This window comes from Episyrphus balteatus, chromosome 2, assembly GCF_945859705.1.
Source record: "Episyrphus balteatus chromosome 2, idEpiBalt1.1, whole genome shotgun sequence".
Lineage (NCBI taxonomy): Eukaryota > Metazoa > Arthropoda > Insecta > Diptera > Syrphidae > Episyrphus > Episyrphus balteatus.
Genome location: NC_079135.1, coordinates 61,116,157 through 61,139,060, shown reverse-complemented (window position 1 = coordinate 61,139,060; position 22,904 = coordinate 61,116,157). Strand labels below are relative to the sequence as shown.

Here is a 22,904-nt window from a genome sequence, read left to right as displayed (position 1 = left end):
TCATTCATTCATTCATTCATTCATTCATTCATTCATTCATTCATTCATTCATTCATTCATTCATTCATTCATTCATTCATTCATTCATTCATTCATTCATTCATTCATTCATTCATTCATTCATTCATTCATTCATTCATTCATTCATTCATTCATTCATTCATTCATTCATTCATTCATTCATTCATTCATTCATTCATTCATTCATTCATTCATTCATTCATTCATTCATTCATTCATTCATTCATTCATTCATTCATTCATTCATTCATTCATTCATTCATTCATTCATTCATTCATTCATTCATTCATTCATTCATTCATTCATTCATTCATTCATTCATTCATTCATTCATTCATTCATTCATTCATTCATTCATTCATTCATTCATTCATTCATTCATTCATTCATTCATTCATTCATTCATTCATTCATTCATTCATTCATTCATTCATTCATTCATTCATTCATTCATTCATTCATTCATTCATTCATTCATTCATTCATTCATTCATTCATTCATTCATTCATTCATTCATTCATTCATTCATTCATTCATTCATTCATTCATTCATTCATTCATTCATTCATTCATTCATTCATTCATTCATTCATTCATTCATTCATTCATTCATTCATTCATTCATTCATTCATTCATTCATTCATTCATTCATTCATTCATTCATTCATTCATTCATTCATTCATTCATTCATTCATTCATTCATTCATTCATTCATTCATTCATTCATTCATTCATTCATTCGAGTAAAAACTATCGTATAAAATTATCGAATAAAACTATCGAATAAAAACTATCGAATAAACTATCGAATATACTATCGAATAAACTATCGAACGAAAAAACTATTCGAATGAACTATCGAATAAACTATCGAACGAAAAAACTATTTGAATGAAAATAGTAACTAAATGAATGAATGATTTAAAAATATCGAATGAATAAATACTTTACAACTATCGATAGTTTGATAGTTTTTATTCGATAGTTCCCATCACTAGTAAAAACTATTCAGGACAAATAAAGCTTTGGTTTGCAAAAATGATACTAGTTTTGCCGATTTACTTATTTCTATCTACTCCAGCTGGCATCAATTTTAGTTTTCAACCAAATAGATACTAACTATGTACCTATCAAATAAATTTAAAAAAATTGAAATTTGGCACCAGCCAGCCCCCGTCTACTTATATGTGTAGTAGTAGTATGTAGTAGTAGTACCTACTTATATGCTTTAGACATAAGGTGTGTTTGTAATTACGACTGGGCTAAATTGGAAAAAAAACCGCAGTCGGGGCCAAGCAATTTACATGTTAAATGCAACAACACCTTAGCCCCACGGCTAAGGGTTTGTTGTATTGAACACTTAAGTTGCTTCGCCCGACTGCGTTTTTTGCCCATCTTAGCCCTCGGCTTAACTAAGCACGAGGGGCTAAGTCGTTGTTGTATTTAAAAAGTAAATTGCTTAGCCCCGGTTGCGTTTTTTGTCCAGTTTAGCCCAGTCGTATTAAAAACACACTTATAAAAAGAAAATTCAAAACGCAATTGCTTTTAAATTTAATTTTTTTTTATGAAAGATCATTATTAAAATTTGTATATATAGTGAAAGCCATTTCGGGAGGAGGGCTTCAGCCCCGATGACGGGGATTGTGGAAAAATGGAAACAAAATATATGAATATTATGGAAGTATAGGTAGGTACATTCACAACTGCGCTATTCAGATGTCAGATTCTACTTTGAAGACTTTTAAGGTGTGTGATCATAACAAAATATAAAAAAATCAAGTTCTTTTAAAAAGCTTTAAATTTTGAAGGGGCCAAAAAACGCAAAATTGAAAACTTAAGGAGCCAAATTTTGATAAATCGGAAATCAGAATTTGAAGGAGCCGGAGAAAACTTGAAGATGCCGGTTTGGCTATAAACAGCCGCTCCTGGCAACACTGACTTTGACAGCTATTCACGACTCCGACTCGGGCTCCGACCCCATTGTGTTCCAGCAATAAACGGTGGTAGATAGACCCCCTTCCCATACTAAAAAATTATTGCATTGAACTCTTTTACAAAAGTGAAGTTCGTACTAGTTTTTTATGCATACCAATATAAGTATTTACTATAAAAATTCATCCAAAACTAGTAAATACTTTTCTTCTAGTAAATACTACCTTTCCAGCATTTATCGTTAACGCATATGGAAAATCGTAAGTACCTACTATAAAAATTTACTAGTAAAAGCATTTGCTACCTTTTATGCATACGGCTCAATGTGTGGTACGCAAAAGTTGAAAGTTGGTCAACTCTTCAAAGGCCCGTAGCCAGGATTTCTTTTCGGAGGGGGCTTGTGCCAAAATCTTGTGAACAATTTTGTTATAAGTTAAAGCTTATATACTACATGATAAATGTAATAAAAACAGTTAATAACCAAGATGACTTTTTTTATAAGACCATCCCTGGAAATTATTGCTATGACGATTTTTAATTTCAAAATATGTATAGCGTTCATGCAAAACTATTTTCAGGAAAGTCCGATTGTCTTGGTTTTAGTTCCATGAGATTCATCATCGACATGCTGTTTGCTTGTTTTTATGCAAAATACATATGATGGACTAAGAACCCACAGCCATTATGTGGATCTGTTGATAAAATAAAATAAATATATTTAAATATTGCCTTCTATACGTAAAATGCACTTAAAAACGCATACTTTAAGTGCATATTGTGGAAAGATGAATTCACAAATAACATAAAAACAGAAATTTTGGTAAAAGTTAAGGAAGATCTATTATGTGACATAGGAATCATCCCTATTTAAGAAAAAAAATTTAAGGATTTAGCTTACATGGCTGATGGCTCTGCAAGAGTTTCAAATCTTATTCATCTAAATCCAAGACCCATCCAAAATGGCAATTATTGTATGTTTTATCAATAGATCCACATAATGGCTGTGGATCGTAAGTTCATCATGTTCATTTTGTAAAAAAAACTAGCAAACAGCAGCATTAAAAATAAAACGCACGACTGGGGTCGCACGTACTTGCTCTTGCAGTTCAAAGCACTTTTATGTTAGTTTACTTGTAGATTTTACGAGCTGCCTCTATATAAAATTTAAAGAAATTTTGTTGAGGTTGGGGAAGAGAGACATTCAGGGCAAATTTTTTTATATGAAAAAAAAAATTCTGCTGGTTTTTTTGGGCATTCTCCTGTATAAACAACTTAATTGATTTTTTATATTTATATTTTTTTTTCTTAGAGCCAATTTTTCAATAGCCAAATAAACCCCCTTATTCCTACGAATAATAGTTCTTTTTATATTGACATATTTTTCTGATAGTCTAACTGACGATTGAAAAATCAGGGCTGAATTTTGTAAAACAATTTTGAAAAATAAACAATGAAGTCGGTTTACATGAAAAAAAAAACAATAACTGAGGATTGGAAATTAGCTGCAACTTGAAGCTCGATGAATTATAATTCATCGAGCTTCAATAATAATTACACTGGTTTACAAGGGTTTTGTTGCCGAAACAAAAATATACTTTGCTGAAGGTTTTCGGTGTGCTGAACTCGAATTCGAAGTCAAAAACAACTAATCAGCTCCCGTTTTTGAGATATTACCGTTAGAAAATGCAAAAAAACGTTTTTTTGAGTTCTTCGGACCTTATTCTTTTGTATAAGGCAAATTGTTTGAGCATATATAGTAACGGTTTCTATAAGAACTGTTTTCCATCTTTCGATACCTGTTTAAATCTTTTCAATATCTTTTGTATTGCCCGAGATTTCTTTAACTGAAGTCAGTGGGTTTGGCTTCATATATATCATAAAGAAGATAATGACGTTATAAAATTTATAAAAATACCAAACAACTGAGGATATCTCGGGCAGTAAAAAAGATATCGGAAAGATTTAAACAGATTTAAAAAGGTGGTAAATAGTTCTTATAAAAACCGTTACTAAAGATGCTCAAACAATTTTCCATATTTAAAAGAATAAGGTCCGAAGCGCTGCATTTTCTAACGGTAATATTTCAAAAACGGGAGCTGATTAATTTTTTTTGATTTTGGATTCGAATTCAGCACACCGAAAACCTTCAGAAAAGTATATTCTTGTTTTGGCAACAAAAAAAAATTTAATTTTGTTAACCAGTGTTATTATTTAACGCATTTCATTTGATGAAATTTCATGAAATATCCTGCCTTCGTATTATTTTACACCACACAAGCCCACTTGAAAAGACCTTTCCAACTTCAGCACCCGAGTCCCCCCCCCCCCTTGGGCAACGTGCCTGATCTCTTCCGACTCCGGCTGCGGCTCCGATTCCAGTTGGGTTGCATTGTGTTCGTGCATTTGTATTTGCGTACATTGAATACTTTGACAGCTATTCCAGTTACGACTCGGGCTCCGACACCATTGCGTTGCAGCAATAAACGGTGGTAGATAGACCCCCCTCCAATAGTAAATAAAATGCACGACTGGGTCGCACGAACTTGCTCTTAGAATTAGGGTTGCTTAAATTTTTAAAACTTTTTATATAGAAATTTGTAAAAAAAAATAAAATTCGTTTTTTAAAAAAATAAAATAAAATCTGAAATCTCCAAAAAAAGTATGCAGTTTTGATTGATATATTAACATGCATTTTTAGAAAAAAAAATTTCAAAATCGTTAGAACCGTTTTTTAGAAAACTAGTTTTTTTATAAATAATTTTTTGGAAAGACTGACAGACTGACAGACTGACAGACTGACAGACTGACAGACTGACAGACTGACAGACTGACAGACTGACAGACTGACAGACTGACAGACTGACAGACTGACAGACTGACAGACTGACAGACTGACAGACTGACAGACTGACAGACTGACAGACTGACAGACTGACAGACTGACAGACTGACAGACTGACAGACTGACAGACTGACAGACTGACAGACTGACAGACTGACAGACTGACAGACTGACAGACTGACAGACTGACAGACTGACAGACTGACAGACTGACAGACTGACAGACTGACAGACTGACGAACTGACAGACTGACAGACTGACAGACTGACAGACTGACAGACTGACGAACTGACAGACTGACAGACTGACAGACTGACAGACTGACAGACTGACAGACTAACAGACTGATAGACTGATAGACTGACAGACTGACAGACTGACAGACTGACAGACTGAGAGACTGAGAGACTGAGAGACTGACAGACTGACAGACTGACAGACTGACAGACTGACAGACTGACAGACTGACAGACTGACAGACTGACAGACTGACAGACTGACAGACTGACAGACTGACAGACTGACAGACTGACAGACTGACAGACTGACAGACTGACAGACTGACAGACTGACAGACTGACTACTGACAGACTGACAGACTGACAGACTGACAGATTGACAGACTGACAGACTGACAGACTGACAGACTGACAGACTGACACACTGACAGACTGACACACTGACAGACTGACAGACTCACAGACTGACAGACTGACATACAAAATTCTTTCCAAATTCTTAGATCAAATGTATTTTCGAGAGGATTTTGTTTCGGAGCTAAAATTAAGCTAAATTTTTGGCAATACATTTTTTTAGAAAAAAATTTTCAGCTGTCAAACATTTACTCTGCTCTGGGAACCGGTTAAACTTTTATCTTCAGAGTATAAAATGTTTGCAGAAGAATTAATGTATTTTTTTAATTTATAATCAAAAACTGAAAATAAAGAAAGAAAATTGGAAAACTAATGTCGAATTTTCACGAGTCGATTTTAGCCCATCAAAAGCTTACAATAAAATCAGGATTTTGTTTTGTAAGTGTTTCGGAAATAAATACAATGATCTGATCTGGTTCACAGCTTTTAGTCCGGTCAATTTAGACATCCGAGGTTACATTAATTCCCAGCAAGCTGAAAATTGGTAGGATTGTTGGAAACACCATCATAAATTAAATCTTAAAAGTCCTCATCGATCCGAGGCCTGGAAAAAAATTTACGGGGGGTCAAAGGTCACAAAAACTGGTTTTTCACAATTTTCAGCAAAACGGTTAGTCTTATCAAAAAATTTTCAATGCAAGAATTGTAGACCAGATTATTATATATAAAAAGTGTCATGACACTTTTTTTCCTTAGACCCACCGTTTCTAAGGTATAATGATTCAAAAAGTTGAAGTTGAGTTGTAATCGTCATAATCAGGCCAGTTCTGAAAAAAAACTCCTAAATGAAAAGTTCCTGAAATTTCATTATTTTTACCTTGAAATCATGTATCATATGTGTATATAATACCATAGCCTATTTATGCTAATTTTGAAAATCTCCATTTCGCGATTTGACCTTGAAATCGCGACAAGCGGACATGAGATTTTTCTAGAGTTTTGAGATATGTTATAGAATGGCAAAAGGAAGATATTGAGCAAAAAAAAATTCTACTAACATATATTCCGAGATTTACCCCTTTTTTCTCCTTATTTGACTGTATTAAAAACAGTTTTTATATTTTGAAATTTCAATGATTATAAATTTCTTTTTCAAGAAATTTTTCATTGAAATTTAAAATATTTAAACAACATCGAAAACAAACTATAAGAAATCAAGTCAGAACTATAAGAAAGCCATTGGGATAAAGATAAGAATAAAATTTAAATATAAAAGCAATTTTTAGAACATTTTTTCTTAGAGTCCTGAGAGATTGTAAGCACAATCGAAACGTCGACAGAAATGAAAAAGTAAGATCAAAATACGACCTGTAGCCAACGAAGAAGATAACGTTCTTTAAATAAAGAAAGGTCACGTAATAAGGAAAAATTTATATTTTTATATTAATACAACAAATTTTATGGTTCAACTGTACTAGAAGTACGAAAATAATTCAGAAAGGTTTTTCTTCCACATTCGTGTTTTGAGTCGAAGTCGCCTGGTGCCCTTCACTTAAAAAAAAATACTTAGAAGCTTCGATTACATCGATGTTTCCAAGAGCGATGTTTTCAGCAATATTATTCTTTTGCGGAAATACCAAACCATAAATATTTTTTTCTATAAAAAAGTACTGAGTAAAAATAGTATAATTATATGTGTTAGGATTAGGTTTGAAATATTAAAATTTAACGATTTTATGGTCTTTTTTTCAACGAATTTTGTTTTGTGGAATGAAGTAATTTTTTCAAACTAATGCCATTTCTTTAAAAATTAATATTTCAAAAAAATCCTACGTACTTCACTAGAGAATAGTATTTTTAAGCTCCACATAAAATTTCATCCCAATCGGTTAAAAACTGTAGGAGTTAGTTGGTCGCCCGATGGGAGCACAGGTTTTTACTATCATTTTGAACTACACCGCCATTTAAAAAATTTCACATCATTAAAAAATTTAACATTAGCCTATTGTGTTACCTATTAATATACTTAATTAAAATAAATAAACACCAAAAGAAAATAATATTTCTTCTTTGTTTTATACGCTGATGAATATGACGCTCGATTTCATGGTTTACAAGGTGTTATTACCCCTTAAGTCAACTTACGCCCTTAGTACCATACAATTTAAAAATTTTTTGACTTAAACTCTTTGTATCGAATCTTTTCTAACGGAAGGAGATACGCTAGAGCTATGGCGATAGGACCAAACGAAAGAAAAAAAAAACTGACTGAAGTCCAATAAAAATCCGAAAATCGATTTTTTTGCCGTAACCCCTTTGTACCCGGCATCAAAAATATATGACGCACAGTGCGGTATTTTGGTCTTAAACCTTCCAAAAAATATTTGGACACATCAAATAGGTACTAAATGGCTAAAAAGTTATTTGGAAGGAAAATTTTTCATTTTCTTGGTACAGTAAAACCCACTTATGTGCTTACCTCCCGATTAGCCGTGAAAAAAAAAATGATTAAAATTCAAAAAATGTAATACAGTAGTGTGGTCCACGTTATAAGGCAAAAAAATAAACAATTAACATTGTTAAACACATCAATACCATATGCTGAGAGTTTTAGCCCTCTTAAGTCGTGGGAAGAGAGAGCTCATCAGCTTTGAAATATCAGATATTGTAGTGCTTATTATCTGATGATATCGTAATAGAACTTGTTTTCGAGTTGTAATTTTTCTTAAAATTGATTAGGTTACAAGTTCCCGACAACCGAGTAAACAAATTTCATATTTTTCAAGTCGAATAACTCATTTATCATTCATTCATTTTTTTTAATTTTTGAGCAGAAAAAAAAAATACATACGAATTTCAAAAAACAAAACAAATGTACATAATATCATTGAATAATTATATAATAATATCCACTAACCAACGGTTTTTTATAAAAGAAAAAGGCATAACATGAAAAAGTGTACTAAATATCATCTAAATTCACCAGATAAATTAAAAAAAAAGTTAATTTTGTAGGTATGGGTACCTACTAGGGATGTTGCGGATGTGGACTTTTTCACATCCGCGGATGCAGATGCGGATGCGGATTTTTGAAAGTTAACATGTGCAGACGCGATGCGGATGTTTAAGATCTTACATACAAAATTAATATAAACGGATTAAAATAATGATACATTTATAAATAACATTTTTATTATTTGTGTTTAGTGAGAGAAATTAAAAAGAGGTGCATTAGACTTAATAAAAAGTCATACTGCCACTTTCTCTGCATCAAGTCGGTTACACTGAGGTTGATTAATTAAGCCCGCGCTACTAAATAATTGTTCCATAGAAAAACTGCCTTGTGTAGTGGGTAGAAATTATCGTTAAAGACTTCACTGGCACTGTCCCTTTTTTTGGTCTGGAAAGAAAGATCTCCATTAATAGTCTGTTTTCATCCCAAAATCCGCATTGATTATTGCGGATGCGGGGGCGGATGTCCTAATTCATGCGGATATTCCGCATTTGCGGATGCATAGAACAGAACCAAAGCAAAAACTTGAGCGGCCAGTTCCACCTCAGCTTAAAAGCTGATATTTTACGTGTTTAATACAAAATTTATATGTAACAAGTTTTTAAGTGGGGAACAGCAAAAATGTAAAATCTAAAAAAAATGGACCTGTGCTATAACTTTTCTTTAAGCTAGTAGTTTATTATGCTTTTTCACTATAGTTGTAAAATAGTTTTTCAGAAATTAAGTTTAAAGATGAAAATTAGAAACAAATTTTTTTTTTATTTTTAATTGATTCTGTATAAAATTTTGCAATATTATGGACCTTTTTTTATCATTATTTAATGATCTGGTAGTTTTTAGTCAAATACCAAAGAATTCATTCTAATAAATATCAAAGTTCCTAAATAAAAAAAAACTGAAACATCATTTTTTCAGGGAAACCCTGTTTCTTGTTTTTTTTTTTTTTATTTGCATTAAAATTTGTAATTTAATTTTGTTTTTATTTTTTACTGAATGCATTAAATCAAAAATATTGTGTCAAAATTTAAGGTCGATTGGAGCCAAATGAGAATTTTAGTACTTCGCTTACGAATGTTTTATTCCACAGTTCAAAACTTTAAATCGTTCCCCCACAACTAACGTTTTCAAATCCTCATAACTTCAAAACTACTGCAATGATTCTTTTGAAATTTGAAACACTATTTTTGTACATATTTTTAAAGGTATCCCTGGAGAAATTTTCTCAATAATATAATACATTCAATGGAATAATATAAAAATCTATTAGTGAAGAGTTTTTTCAAAGGGTTCTTAATTTTCGGAGGGGCAAGCTCTTGAAATGCAAGATTGTTCTACATATCCAGTAGTTTAGTAATACATACATAGGTAAGACCATGTTGCGGCGTGTGGCGCTATTTTAAAAACACTAATTTTTAAAAAAATACGAAAAAAGTGCATTTTTTTAAGTGTGTATACTTTCACCCCTCCGTATGAAAAAAAAGAGTGCATATACAATTACATTTTTTTTTGGATTTTTTTTTTTCTTGATTGTCAATATCCATATCAAATTTTTTTCACCAAAATCACTTTTATTTAAAAAAAAAAACACTTAGAAATTTTACTCTTTTCATAAAAATCGCAAAAGAAAAATCGTGTTTACCCAAATAGTGCAAGTTGCAACTTATGGTGTCGCGAACTGGGTTCACTAATTTATAGATAGACTTCACTAAAAAGTAGCCTGGTTATCTACCTGTTATGAGACATAAGCTTAATCCCGAGGGCAAAATTGAGAAATTTGATTTATGACCACGTGTTTGGTCAAAATACCGCACTGTGCGACAGGCGAAGGCTGCCAGACCAAGATTATTTTACTTAGCATGCTATGAATCACCACTATAAGAATTTCTACCCTTACAGGAGATAGGGAGGAATGGCCTCCCAAAGGGAAATGTCCCATATCTCGAAAAAAGTAACATTCAAACTTAAATGCTATATACTTTTCAAAGTTTAATACATTACTCTCACATTTTTGTGCTTTTCGAGTTAAAAAAATTCCTAAAAGTATTTAAATTTTTTAATTTTCAAGACGTCTACAAATTTCACTGATCCAATTTACCCGGGTAAAATGGCACACTGTCCAAATATACGTGATTTTAACTGAAAAATCGAGTCAAAGGGCTCCTTTTCCATTTTCTTGGAACAAGTGGTTCTTAATCCCCCCAAAATTTTTGTGAGTCATTCAAAACCCTGTTCCTGTTGGTTTCTCATCTCCATACTGTAGTTTTTGGAACTTCGAATAATTTGGATGCTTTTTTCCAGATTTCGGACGTCCAGAGCTTCCTCTTTTGCAAAAAAAAATTTCATAAAACTATAACGAGTGTACTTTTTGAGGTGGTTAGAGACAGTTTGACCTGTCGAATTTTAAATAATGGCTTGAAGCTGCTAAAACTTCGTATATGTCGGTTTTGCCAGATTAACATTAGAATCGCGTTCATAAAATTTTCTAATTATGTTCGATTCTACGATTTCTAGTAAGGGGGCCATTTTACCTTGGGGTGCCATTTTAGGCCACTTTCCCCTACCTTACACGGATGTTTCACTAGCTCTCCTGCTATTACTTTTGTTTTATAGTTTTTAGGTTTAACTATATTATGACTTTTCGTTTATTTCCGATTAGAAAATCTAAGCTCAAATTATTAGTATCTACACTTGGTATTTGATTAAGAGTGAAGGTCTTAACTCGAAGCCGATTGATGCGAAAAGAATTAATATTTTGTTTCTCTACTCAGTGTCGATCGTAGGCGCAAATTGTTCAATCGATTTTGAAGAAAAAAATGCCATTACGATAGATAAGCAAGAAGAATTTACATCAATCGATTTTTATAAAGTATTTTGAAGCAAATCATGACATACCTACCTAACAAATGAAAAATCGTATCAAAAGTGATTTCTTTTATAATTTAAGTAGTTTAATTGGTCAATCTGTTTTGTTTATGTAAATGAAAAATTAAAACATAAATTTTTGTTCCGACATTTCTTTTACTTTTTTCTAATTTTAGATATATCGCAGTTACTCAACCAATAAAATACGCTAAGCATAAAAATAGCCGCCGTGTTTGTTTAACAATTCTTCTAGTTTGGGCGATATCAGCGGCAATTGGATCGCCTATAGTTTTAGGATTAAATAACACTCCAAATCGTGATCCTGACTTGTGTATATTTTATAACACGGACTTTATAATGTACTCATCGTTGAGCAGTTTCTTAATACCGTGTATCATAATGGTTTTCTTGTATTGGAGTATATTCAAGGTGAGAAAAATAAAAACACAAATTCCTGACTATAACCAGTTTTTATATGTTCAGGCGTTACGCAGCAGAGCTCGGAAGCAGAGAGCCGCCCGTAAACCTCATTTATCTGAAATAACATGCGGGAGCGTTATAGAGAATATAGCACAAACCAGGAGGTTGGCAGAAACAGCTTTAGACAGTAGTAAAAGTGCGAGTCGCATAGTGCCTGATGAGCCAGCAACGAATACAGCATCTGGGTCCAATGAAGAGGAGGATGAAAATGCCATATCACCCGATATCGACGATTGTCATGTTATTGTTAACGACAAATCTACAGAATTCATGCTTGCAACAGTAGTGGAAGAAACTGGAAAGTAAGTTTGTAAAATTCAGAGCTGTAAAGTACTTAAGTATTTCGGTACTCAAGTAGGTACTTTCAAGTACCAGTACTCGGTACTTAAGTTCTTGGTACTGGTACTTGAAAAATACTTCAAGCAACGGTTCTTAAGTACCGACTATGTACTTAAGTACCGAAGTACTTAAAACAGCATTTTCAAGTACCAGTACCTCATTTTCAAGTACTAGTACCTGAAGAACTTAACCAGAAACTATAAATAATTCAGAGCCTTTTGAGTAATAACACGGTGTAACACTCAAAATATACGCGGGCGGAGACCTATCAGGTTTTGTAGAGCTAGTCGCACTGAATACGAAACGGTATTTGAAAATCCTCTAACACCCCCGAAATCTGAAGTTACGGGCAAAAAACGGTTTTTTGGACCTTCACCCATTGAAAAAATTTTCTTACAGTTTCTGATAGAAGATAAATATACCTTTTCAACAATGTATAAAACATGTAACTCGGTTAAACCACTTAGAATTTATAAGCTGTCAAAGTTCAAAAATTCCATTTTTTTCGTCATTTGCCCAACTTCGGCATCAATTTAAAGTATATGTTTTCAAAACAACATGCTATTTAAAAAATATATTCTAAAACTATATCTATTTCTCAATCAATCGAGGTATTTTTTATGAAAATCACTTCAAAATTGGCTTAGAAAAAAAAATTTTTCGATTTCAACCCAGATACAGAAATTCGAACTTTTAGGTATAGAACAAAAATGTTGTTTCGGCACGTAGTAGGATAACTTGGGCACCAGGATTTGATAATGGGTTTTTGTAGAGGAGCTGAATACAAACATTTTTTTCTTTGGAAGGGGGTCTATCTCTCCCCGTTTAGGTGGGAGGGGCATTTTTCTAAAAAAAAAATTATCAAAATAAAAAAAAATTATTAAGAAACAACGGCAACACTTACAGTAATAAATGATACCATTTCCGAAAGGAAAAATTATACATTTGAATCCAATTTTTAAATCAATATAATATAACCAATAGTTTTTGAAATAATCGATTTCAAAAATAAAAATAGGCGAAAAAAAATATTTTTAAACTCATTTTATACTATTTTTGTCCAGACTGTGAATTTTAGTAAAGAAATTACTCACACAGAAAACTGCCTTAATTGATTCCTGATCGAACAGTGAAAACTATATGTTTCTATGTCTTCTCAATCTGCAACACAGCAAGTTGGCATCTGCCACCCTAACCTCATTTATGTCAAAAAATAATATAGACATCGCCCTGGTGCAAGAGCCGTGGATCAACAGCGGTAACATCTGCGGACTTAAATCCAAAGATTTCATTATTTATTGCAAAAAAGGGCCTACTGAAGGTAACTATCGTACATGTATAGTAGCGAAAAAAATTTTAAATCTTTTTCTTCTATCCCCCCATTGTAGCGCTGATATGACGACGGTCAAATGTGAAAGAGACGGGGCCCAGCCCCTGATCATAACATCCGTCTACATGCCAGGTGATTCACCGGGGCCTCCACCATCAGCAGCGTTCACCGAGTTGGTAGCAGAAGTTGGTAAGAAAGGTTGGGATCTTCTGGCAGGCTGTGATGCAAATGCCCACCATCTGCAATGGGGCAGTACAGATACAAACACAAGAGGTGAGTCACTTTTTGAATTTATTATTAAAAACAATATGGTGATACACAACAGAGATAATGAACCCACCTTCATTACAAAAATCAGAAAAGAAGTACTAGACGTGACACTTTCCACGAACTCTAACTCTATTGAGATAAGTAACTGGAATGTGTCAAGTAATGTTACATTCTCAGACCATAGAATGTTAACATTCCAAATAAGGCATGATGCTGTAAGCCCCAAACCCCTTAGAAATCCTAGGAAAACTAACTGGGAAGCCTATAATAGTAAAATTAAGGCCTCATCGTTGGGCCAATATGTTAGTCAACCTCTGTTAGACAGCTCAGCTATAGAAAAACTTGTAATTGAATTTACATCAGATATAATTAAAGCGTACGAAAGCTCTTGCCCCTTGCCCAAAGCTAAAAGAAAGCTCAACCCCGTATGGTGGTCAAACGAGCTTTCCATTTTGAGGCTACATTCTAGGAGGCTTTACAATAGAGCTAAAAACAGTAACAATCCAGCTGATTGGGATCTCTTCAAAATCAGCAAAAACGCATATAAAAAACGAACTACCTATGCCAAAAGAGCAGCCTGGTGGCAATTCTGCACCGACATCGAGTCCACAAACGATGCAGCTAGGCTTAGAAAAGTTATGTCAAAGGTCTATTCCCCTCCGGGCTTCCTAAAATGCCCAGATGAAACCTGGACAGAATCTAGCTCTGAAACTATCGAATTACTTATGCGCACTCATTTCCCAGGCTGTGACAAGGTCACAACTCTTGATGAAAATGGTCCCAATATAATAAACAAAAATATAGGTACCCAAATAGTAGACAATAGAAAAGTGGCATGGGCCATTGATTCTTTCTCAGCTTTCAAGTCTCCAGGGCCTGATGGAATAATTCCAATCATGTTACAAAGCTCTAAAGACTTGTTAGTCCCTATCCTTACGGACATTTTTAGAGGTTGTTTAAACACAACTTATGTTCCCTCTAGTTGGAGAGAAGTTAAAGTAATCTTCATTCCCAAAGCTGGTAAGCCTTCCCACACGGAACCTAAAGACTTCAGGCCGATTAGCCTATCTTCCTTTCTTTTAAAGACCTTAGAAAGACTAATTGAAACGCACATTCGGTTTAAAATCGACGACAATGTTCTCTCACAGGCCCAACATGCATATATGAAGGGCAAATCTGTTGAGACGGCATTACATGAAGTTGTGGGTACGATTGAACATTCAATCCACCACAAAGAATTCACTCTGGGAGCATTCCTGGACATTGAAGGGGCCTTAAACAATGTTGAAAATGCAGCCATACGGCAAGCCCTAGACACCAGCGGTGTCGATTCAAATCTGTCAAACTGGATTGATTCGATGCTTCAAACTAGACTTGTAAATGCAGAAATGGGTAACAGCAAGCTGAAGGTGAGAACTTGTAGGGGAACTCCACAAGGAGGAGTCCTATCACCCCTACTCTGGCTCTTAGTTGTTAACCAGATCTTAACCAAGCTTAGCCAAAACGGTGTTAAAGTTGTGGCTTATGCCGACGACATTATCATCATGGCCTCGGGCAAATTTGTTCCGACCCTGCGAGATCTTCTTCAAACAGCCCTTAACAAGCTCAACAACTGGGCCTCAGGCTGCGGTGTCAATGTAAACCCACTTAAAACAGAACTAGTATTATTTACTAGGAAAAGAAATATCCCAAATATTAACCCTCCCACAATAAATGGGACTCCTCTCACCATTACTGGTAAAGCCAAATATCTTGGGTTGATAATTGATAGAAAACTTAATTGGAAAGAAAATATAAAGGAACGTGAAAAGAAAGCTTCTATTGCCTTTTACAGCTGTAGTAGAATTTTTGGTAAAAAATGGGGGCCCAATCCCAAAACGATTCATTGGATGTATACAGCCATTATAAGGCCAATTCTGACGTATGCATGCCTGGTCTGGTGGCCAGCCCTAGATAAAACAGTCAACCTTAAAATTATGACCAAAATTAAAAGACTCGCGTGTATAGGTACCACTAGTGCCATGAGAACTACACCCACATCAGCCCTAGAAACATTCCTTTCACTTGCCCTGATCGACCTTTTTACGAAAGAATCGGCGGCCATAAGTGCCCTTCGTTTGAAGGAGGGCAAGAACTGGAAAGGGGGCCTCTTGGGTCATAAAACAATATTGAACTATGTTGCAAGTAACATTCAAACTGACTATAATCTTCCATTCAATGATTTCAACCCAGTAGCGCTGACAGACTTCCCTACAAGGGAACTCTGGGAGTCAAACAGGGTCATTATTACAGATCATGTCTCGGTTTTCACTGACGGGTCTAAAACAGACCTAGGCGTAGGGTCAGGCATCTTTTCAGATAACCCTCCCATAAACAAATCACTGAAACTCCCTGACTTCTGTAGTGTTTTTCAAGCGGAAGTTTTTGCAGTTTGCGAAGCAGCAAACATACTCTCCGCACTCAATTTAATGAACAAAAATATTGATATCTTTATAGACAGCCAGGCAGCAATTAAAGCCATTTCCTCTATTGTCACGAAGTCCAAACTAGTTGACCAGTGTCGTAAGGCACTAAGGTCCCTAAACATAACGAACATAGTTACCCTTCGATGGGTCCCAGGACATCGTGATATACAGGGGAATGAAAGGGCAGATGAATTGGCTAAAACAGGATCAACACTTGATCCGTGCCAAACCGCTTCATGGGTGCTTATGCCAATGGAACACGAAAAAAGCAGAATAAAGCAAAGCTTCTTGAACTCTGCAAACGATAGATGGTCAGCTCTTGAATCCTGTCGTGTTTCAAGAAATCTGTGGCCGACCATTTCTAAGAACAAAACTGAAACCATACTTAAGCTAAGCAGGCCTCAGTTGTCCCTATTGATTGGTATCCTTACAGGTCACAACTCAATGGGAACCCACATGAGTAGAATGGGTATTGTCTCATCAGACTTATGTAGAGGGTGTCAAGACGAAGAGGCGGAGGAGGGCTCATACCACTTCCTTTGTGAATGCCCCAGCTTAGCAAAAAGTAGGAAAACAACTCTCGGAGATTACTTCTTCGATGAGTTAGATGACGTCTCGTCCTTGCCACTGAAAAACATAATGAAATTTATCCAAATTTCAGGATGGTTCAGGGAGGCCCACAACACTAACTCCAACCCGTAATTCCCTAAACCCTTCCCTTACCCATCCTCACTCCTGCCCACCCTAACCCTGGGGATCACAATGGATCCATCGAGATCCGAGTGGGATAACTCGACTTGTCGGATTATCACCTCGTTCAACCTAACCTAACCTATGTCTTCTAATTTATGAGAAAATTGAAAAATTATTTTATCAGATTTTTCTTTTTTCAAAATATTTTTTGTTTTTATTTGTTTTTATTTTTCAATTTTCTCGAAAACTAGAAGACATAGAGACATATAGTTTTCACTGTTCGATAAAGAATCAATTGAGGCAGTTTTGTGTGTAAAAATTTGTTTTATTAAAATTCACAGTCTGGACAAAAATAGTATTAAATGAGTTTTTAAAATTTTTTTTCGCCTATTTTTAACTTTGAAATCGATCATTTCAAAAACTATTGGTTATGTTATATTGATTTAAAAATTGGAATCAAATGTACAATTTTTCCTTTCGGAAATGGTATCATTTATTAATGTAAGTGTTGCCTTTGTTTTTTGATAATTTTTTTTTATTTTGGTAATTTTGTTTTCAGAAAACTGCCCCTCCCACCTAAACGGGGGGAGATAGACCCCCCTTCCAAAGAAAAAAATATTTGTACTGAGCTTCTCTATAAAAACCCGTTATCAAATCCTGGCGCCAAGGCTATCCTACTACGTGCCGAAACAACATTTTTGTTCTATACCTAAAAGTTCGAATTTCTATATCTGGGTTGAAATCGAAAAATTTTTGTTTCTAAGCCAATTTTAGAGTGATTTTCATGAAAAATACCTCGATTGATTGGGAAATAGATATAGGTTATGAATATATTTTTTAAATAGCATGTTGTTTTGAAAACATATACTTTAAATTGATGCCGAAGTTGGGCAAATGACAAAAAAAATGGAATTTCAAAATTGCATTTGAAAATGCAATTTTTTTAAAATTTTGTTTTAAAACTGTACCTACGCGAATTTGTATTTCCTTTAAGGCTGAGTGGACCACGTAAAAATCGGGTTATCGTTTACAAATCGGTGAATAACTTTTACATTTTTAAAGATAATTGAATGAAATAAATTTTATTATTTAGGTAATAAACAAGGCTAAATATCTTCATCCCCATAATTTCCAAATTTGTCCACTTGTAATTAAGAGAGAACAAAACATGATAAAATTTTCGTTGTTTTAGAACGACCTGAAAGACATTGGTTTGTTTCTTAGTTAGACTAAAATTTTTATTTTTTTTATTTCTATTTTGGATTGAGGTTGAATCAAACTACGGAGTAAAACTATTTTGAAAAACTAAAAATGTCTTTTGCGTAGAAAAAAAATTTATCGAAACTGAAGCTATTTTTCCTTATGTTACAATGTTTGAACATGTGTAACTTCTGCAATTATTGATAAAATTCATCGAAATAAAAAGAAATAAGTACCTCAACTCAAATACTCACAAATTGATTAGTTTAAGAAATTTATATTAAGTTTTAAGGTCTTAAACAACAAAAAAATGTTAAAAAGTCACTTTTTTTTAATTTTTTTTTTAAAAAAGTGGTTTAATTTCTTTGTTTTTCAAAGTATGATTTTGATTTTTATTTTATTTAAAAGCTTAGTTTTTGGACTATGGAGTAAAGCTATATTTTGTTGGAAAATATTATTTTGTAACCCTCCAATCGCTTTTTAAGTAGTCCCAAAAACAATAAGCTGTACTATGAAACCAGAATTTTTAGATTTTTTGTTATATTTTTTTGATTTTTTTTTCATTATTTTTTCTATCAATATCAAGTTAGAAAGCAAGAATTGCTATAATAGTTTTCTTACAATTAATTTTTGAAAAAGAGTCTACTTTCCATTTTTTTCCTCAGAAATTCATGGAATGCGTATGTATTGGAATTTGTAGTTCAAACAAATTCCGCTGGCGCTAGTTGTATCTCTCTCTTTATTATCTTCTATTTTGTTTCTACATGATCTCTCGCACTAGCTCTGTCGAGTGGTTGTTTGGTGGTATAAAGAATAAGATGAACTTAGGTATCTGCATTCTACATATTGTTTGTACATAGGTTTTTCCATAAAAAAGGATTGGCGCCAGGCTAAGTGCATGCAAAGTGTTGTTGTATTTTGTTCGCAAAAATGAGAGGATACAGGAAATGGATCTCTCGCACGTTTGCAATGTATGGTATCTGGTGTTGCGTGGTAGGTATATGGAATAGGATAAACGAGTTTTTTTTTGTATTCTTGTTTTTTTTTTTTAAACTGGTTTATTTATCTCTTTCATAAATTTATGATGTTGCATGTTAGGTATTCTTCTGAGCAACTGTATGGATATATTTTTTTCTATGAAAAAAAAAAAAAAAAATTGGAAAGACAGGCGGTCTGTAATGTTATTCGCATTATAATACAAAAATCTAAATTTTCGAATTTGAATTTATAGATGAAATTATCTTTTTCTGTGAAATCGCGCACAACTATTCTACTTCTCAATTACTTCATTCGTATAATTTTTCAAAACAAACTTATGAGAAATATGACCAGTCAAAAACTTTAAAATGCTTTTTTTTTAAATAGGCGGTAGGAGGTATATACTATATCTAGTTGTTTTGTTTTTGTGTGCCAAATGTAAATTATTTTAGTACATAACTACATATATGTAGGTAAGGTAGTTACTATAAACAAACATATAATTAGAACATATTATCTTATAAAAAACAAGCAAAAATTAATAGCGTTTTTTTTTTATATAAAAAAAAAGAGGATGGCTAGCGCCAATGCGCCTTCAAGGAGTTAGGTAGGTATATTTTTTCGCGAAAAAGAGAAAGGAGTAAATAGATACAGGAAAGGGTTATGTAACCTGTTATGCAAAGCTGTGACTTTTGTCATGTTTGTGTACCTAGGTGCATTTCATTTTCAATCTAAATCAATCAATCTAAACGAGTTCTTGAAGCTGTCAACGTTCCGTTTATGTCCCCAAGATCATATCGAAAATTTGAAAACAAGACAAAAGAAGTATGGATCCAGTCTGCCGAGAATCAAATGAAGGATGCAATCGAAGAAGAAAAGAAGATTGCTTATGAAAATGGAAATATTGACGAAGACGGCAAGCCGTTGATTACGGTAGTTACGGATGGAGCGTGGTCGCACAGATCATATGGAACTAAATATTCATCCTTGTCTGGTGTAGCAACAATAATTGGTTTTAACACTAAGAAAGTTTTATATTATAACGTCAGAAACAAGTATTGTCATATTTGTCGGCTCAACGAAACAAAAAACTCCCCAGCTAAAGACCATATGTGCAACAAAAATCATATCGGGCCTTCAACAAAAATGGAGTCAGATATTTTAATAGAAGGTTTCAAATATTGCTACGCAAAATATGGTGTAGTTTTTAACAGTTTTATTGCTGATGGTGATAGCAATGTATACAAGAAACTTCTTGAAGCTAAGCCTTATCCAAACCTTACCATAAAAAAAATAGAATGTGTTAACCACCTATACCGAAATTTGAGAAAAAAACTAATAGACCTGACAAAAAACACTAAATATAATATTGTGTCTCGAAAAACTCTTGGATCGAAAGCAGAAAGCAGTCGGAGGCAAAAGAATAAACTTTTCTCTTGGGCAGTCATACACTAATAGATGTGCTGCGGCAGTGGTTCAATTTAACTCTAAGAGGCCATTCACAGAGTTTACCAAGACACAAAATGAAAGCACCAATACTCCTAGAAGCAAGTTTTTAGTCAAATCCGAAGCTAGAAATAAGACCTTGCTCCGAAAAAGAAGTTTCTAACATCAACAAAACTAAGAACATTGCAAGAAAAAGAAGTGGCGCCGACTCGTATTATGGAAACGTTGAAATGACATCCGAGATCCCAGATAAAACAAGTGAAGAATTGCTCTTAGAAAAGCAAAATAAACTTCAAATGATTGAGAGCAATTATTCAAGAAAAAGTGAAATTGAAGTTGAAACGCGTAATCAATCCCTTGATGAGAAGTGGTTTGATGTTAGACATCAGATGGTTACTGCTTCCAATTTCGGCAAAATATGCAAAGTAAAAAGTTTAGCCAGCTACCACAATATTATTAAGCATATTTTGTACACTCGCGTATCAAATTGCAACATGTTATGGGGCCTTCAAAACGAGAAAAAAGCAATCCAAAAACTAGAAGAAGCGATAAAAATCAAAGTACGAAAATGCGGATTTTTTATTGATGATGAGTTTCACTACCTTGGAGCAACACCTGACGGCTTAGTAGGCGAAGATGGCATCTGTGAAGTCAAATGCCCATCATCAATAAAAAACTTGACTATAAGCGATGCAGTTGAAAAGAAAAAACTAAAATATCTTCAGAAAAGCGGAGATACTTTTGTACTAAAAAAAAACGACGATTATTTTTATCAAGTGCAAGGACAACTGCACATTACAAAACGATCCCATTGTTTTTTTTTTGTGTATGGACATCATGCGATTTTGTTTGTATTAAAATACAAAAAGACGACTCATTTTGGGAAGACAAAATAAAAAACAAACTACTAAATTTTTATAATAATCATTTTTTATTGGAATTATGTGATCCACGGATTCCAAGAAAAATGAGGGTATGGAATACGTAATATAACAGCAAACGATCCACTTGCTATTAGAATATTATTACTTTTCAAAACTATGCGTATTTTTCTAAATCTGTAACACTATTTTCTTTTTTCCTTCAAATTAATTTTCAATATTCAGTAATATTATATTTAGTCTAAGAGCCCAGAGCAGATTTTGGGAGTTTTTGGATAACCGAAAATGGGTCATATGTATGTGTAGGTAATAGCGTCCTGATGAAGAATTCGAAAGTCTGGCAGGTTTATTTCACGGCATTCTATGGTTTATGGGGAGTTGAAAAATGCATTTTTTCCGATTTTTGTGTCGAGTATATAACCACTTTAATTCATATAGAGCCGATAGAGGGCGATACCTTGATTGCAAAAAGTTCGGTCCCAGACGTTTTATTCGCGGCATTACCCCCGCCAGACGTCCTTGAAGAGTCGCGAAATGGCGATTTTCATACAAAAGTCAGAATATTATTTATTGCAAGATATATAACCGTCTGGTGGTACCTATTAAAAAATCACCACTACCCCCTGATAGAAAATAAATTAGTGCCAGACGTTTTAACCACGGCATTACCCCCGCCAGACGTCCTTGAAGAGTCGCGAAATGGCGATTTTCGTACAAAAGTCAGAATATTATTTTTTGCAAGATATATAACCGTCTGGTGGTACCTATTAAAAAATCACCACTACCCCCTGATAGAAAATAAATTAGTGCCAGACGGCATTACCCCCGGCAGACGTCCTTGAAGAGTCACGAAATGGCGATTTTCATACAAAAGTCAGAATATTATTTTTTGCAAGATATATAACCGTCTGGTGGTACCTATTAAAAAATCACCACTACCCCCTGATAGAAAATAAATTAGTGCCAGACGTTTTAACCACGGCATTACCCCCGCCAGACGTCCTTGAAGAGTCGCGAAATGGCGATTTTCGTACAAAAGTCAGAATATTATTTTTTGCAAGATATATAACCGTCTGGTGGTACCTATTAAAAAATCACCACTACCCCCTGATAGAAAATAAATTAGTGCCAGACGGCATTACCCCCGGCAGACGTCCTTGAAGAGTCACGAAATGGCGATTTTCATACAAAAGTCAGAATATTATTTTTTGCAAGATATATAACCGTCTGGTGGTACCTATTAAAAAATCACCACTACCCCCTGATAGAAAATAAATTAGTGCCAGACGTTTTAACCACGGCATTACCCCCGCCAGACGTCCTTGAAAAGTCCCGAAATAACGACTTTTGCATGAAAATCGTTATTTCGCGACTCTTCAAGGACGTCTGGCGGGGGTAATGCCGTGGTTAAAACGTCTGGCACTAATTTATTTTCTATCAGGGGGTAGTGGTGATTTTTTATTAGGTACCACCAGACGGTTATATATCTTGCAAAAAATAATATTCTGACTTTTGTATGAAAATCGCCATTTCGCGACTCTTCAAGGACGTCTG

At 34.1% G+C, this 22,904-nt stretch overlaps 1 protein-coding gene across 2 annotated transcripts in view; it reads left to right on the top strand.

The window, feature by feature from the left end:
- Positions 1-22,904, top strand: part of LOC129912756 (dopamine D2-like receptor) — a 315,611-nt gene that overhangs the window by 214,447 nt on the left and 78,260 nt on the right. For both annotated transcript variants that reach the window (XM_055991152.1, XM_055991153.1), the window contains exons 5-6: positions 11,445-11,697; positions 11,752-12,050. In XM_055991152.1, coding sequence (XP_055847127.1) covers positions 11,445-11,697; positions 11,752-12,050 — 552 coding nt within the window. The remainder of the gene's footprint in view (positions 1-11,444; positions 11,698-11,751; positions 12,051-22,904) is intronic.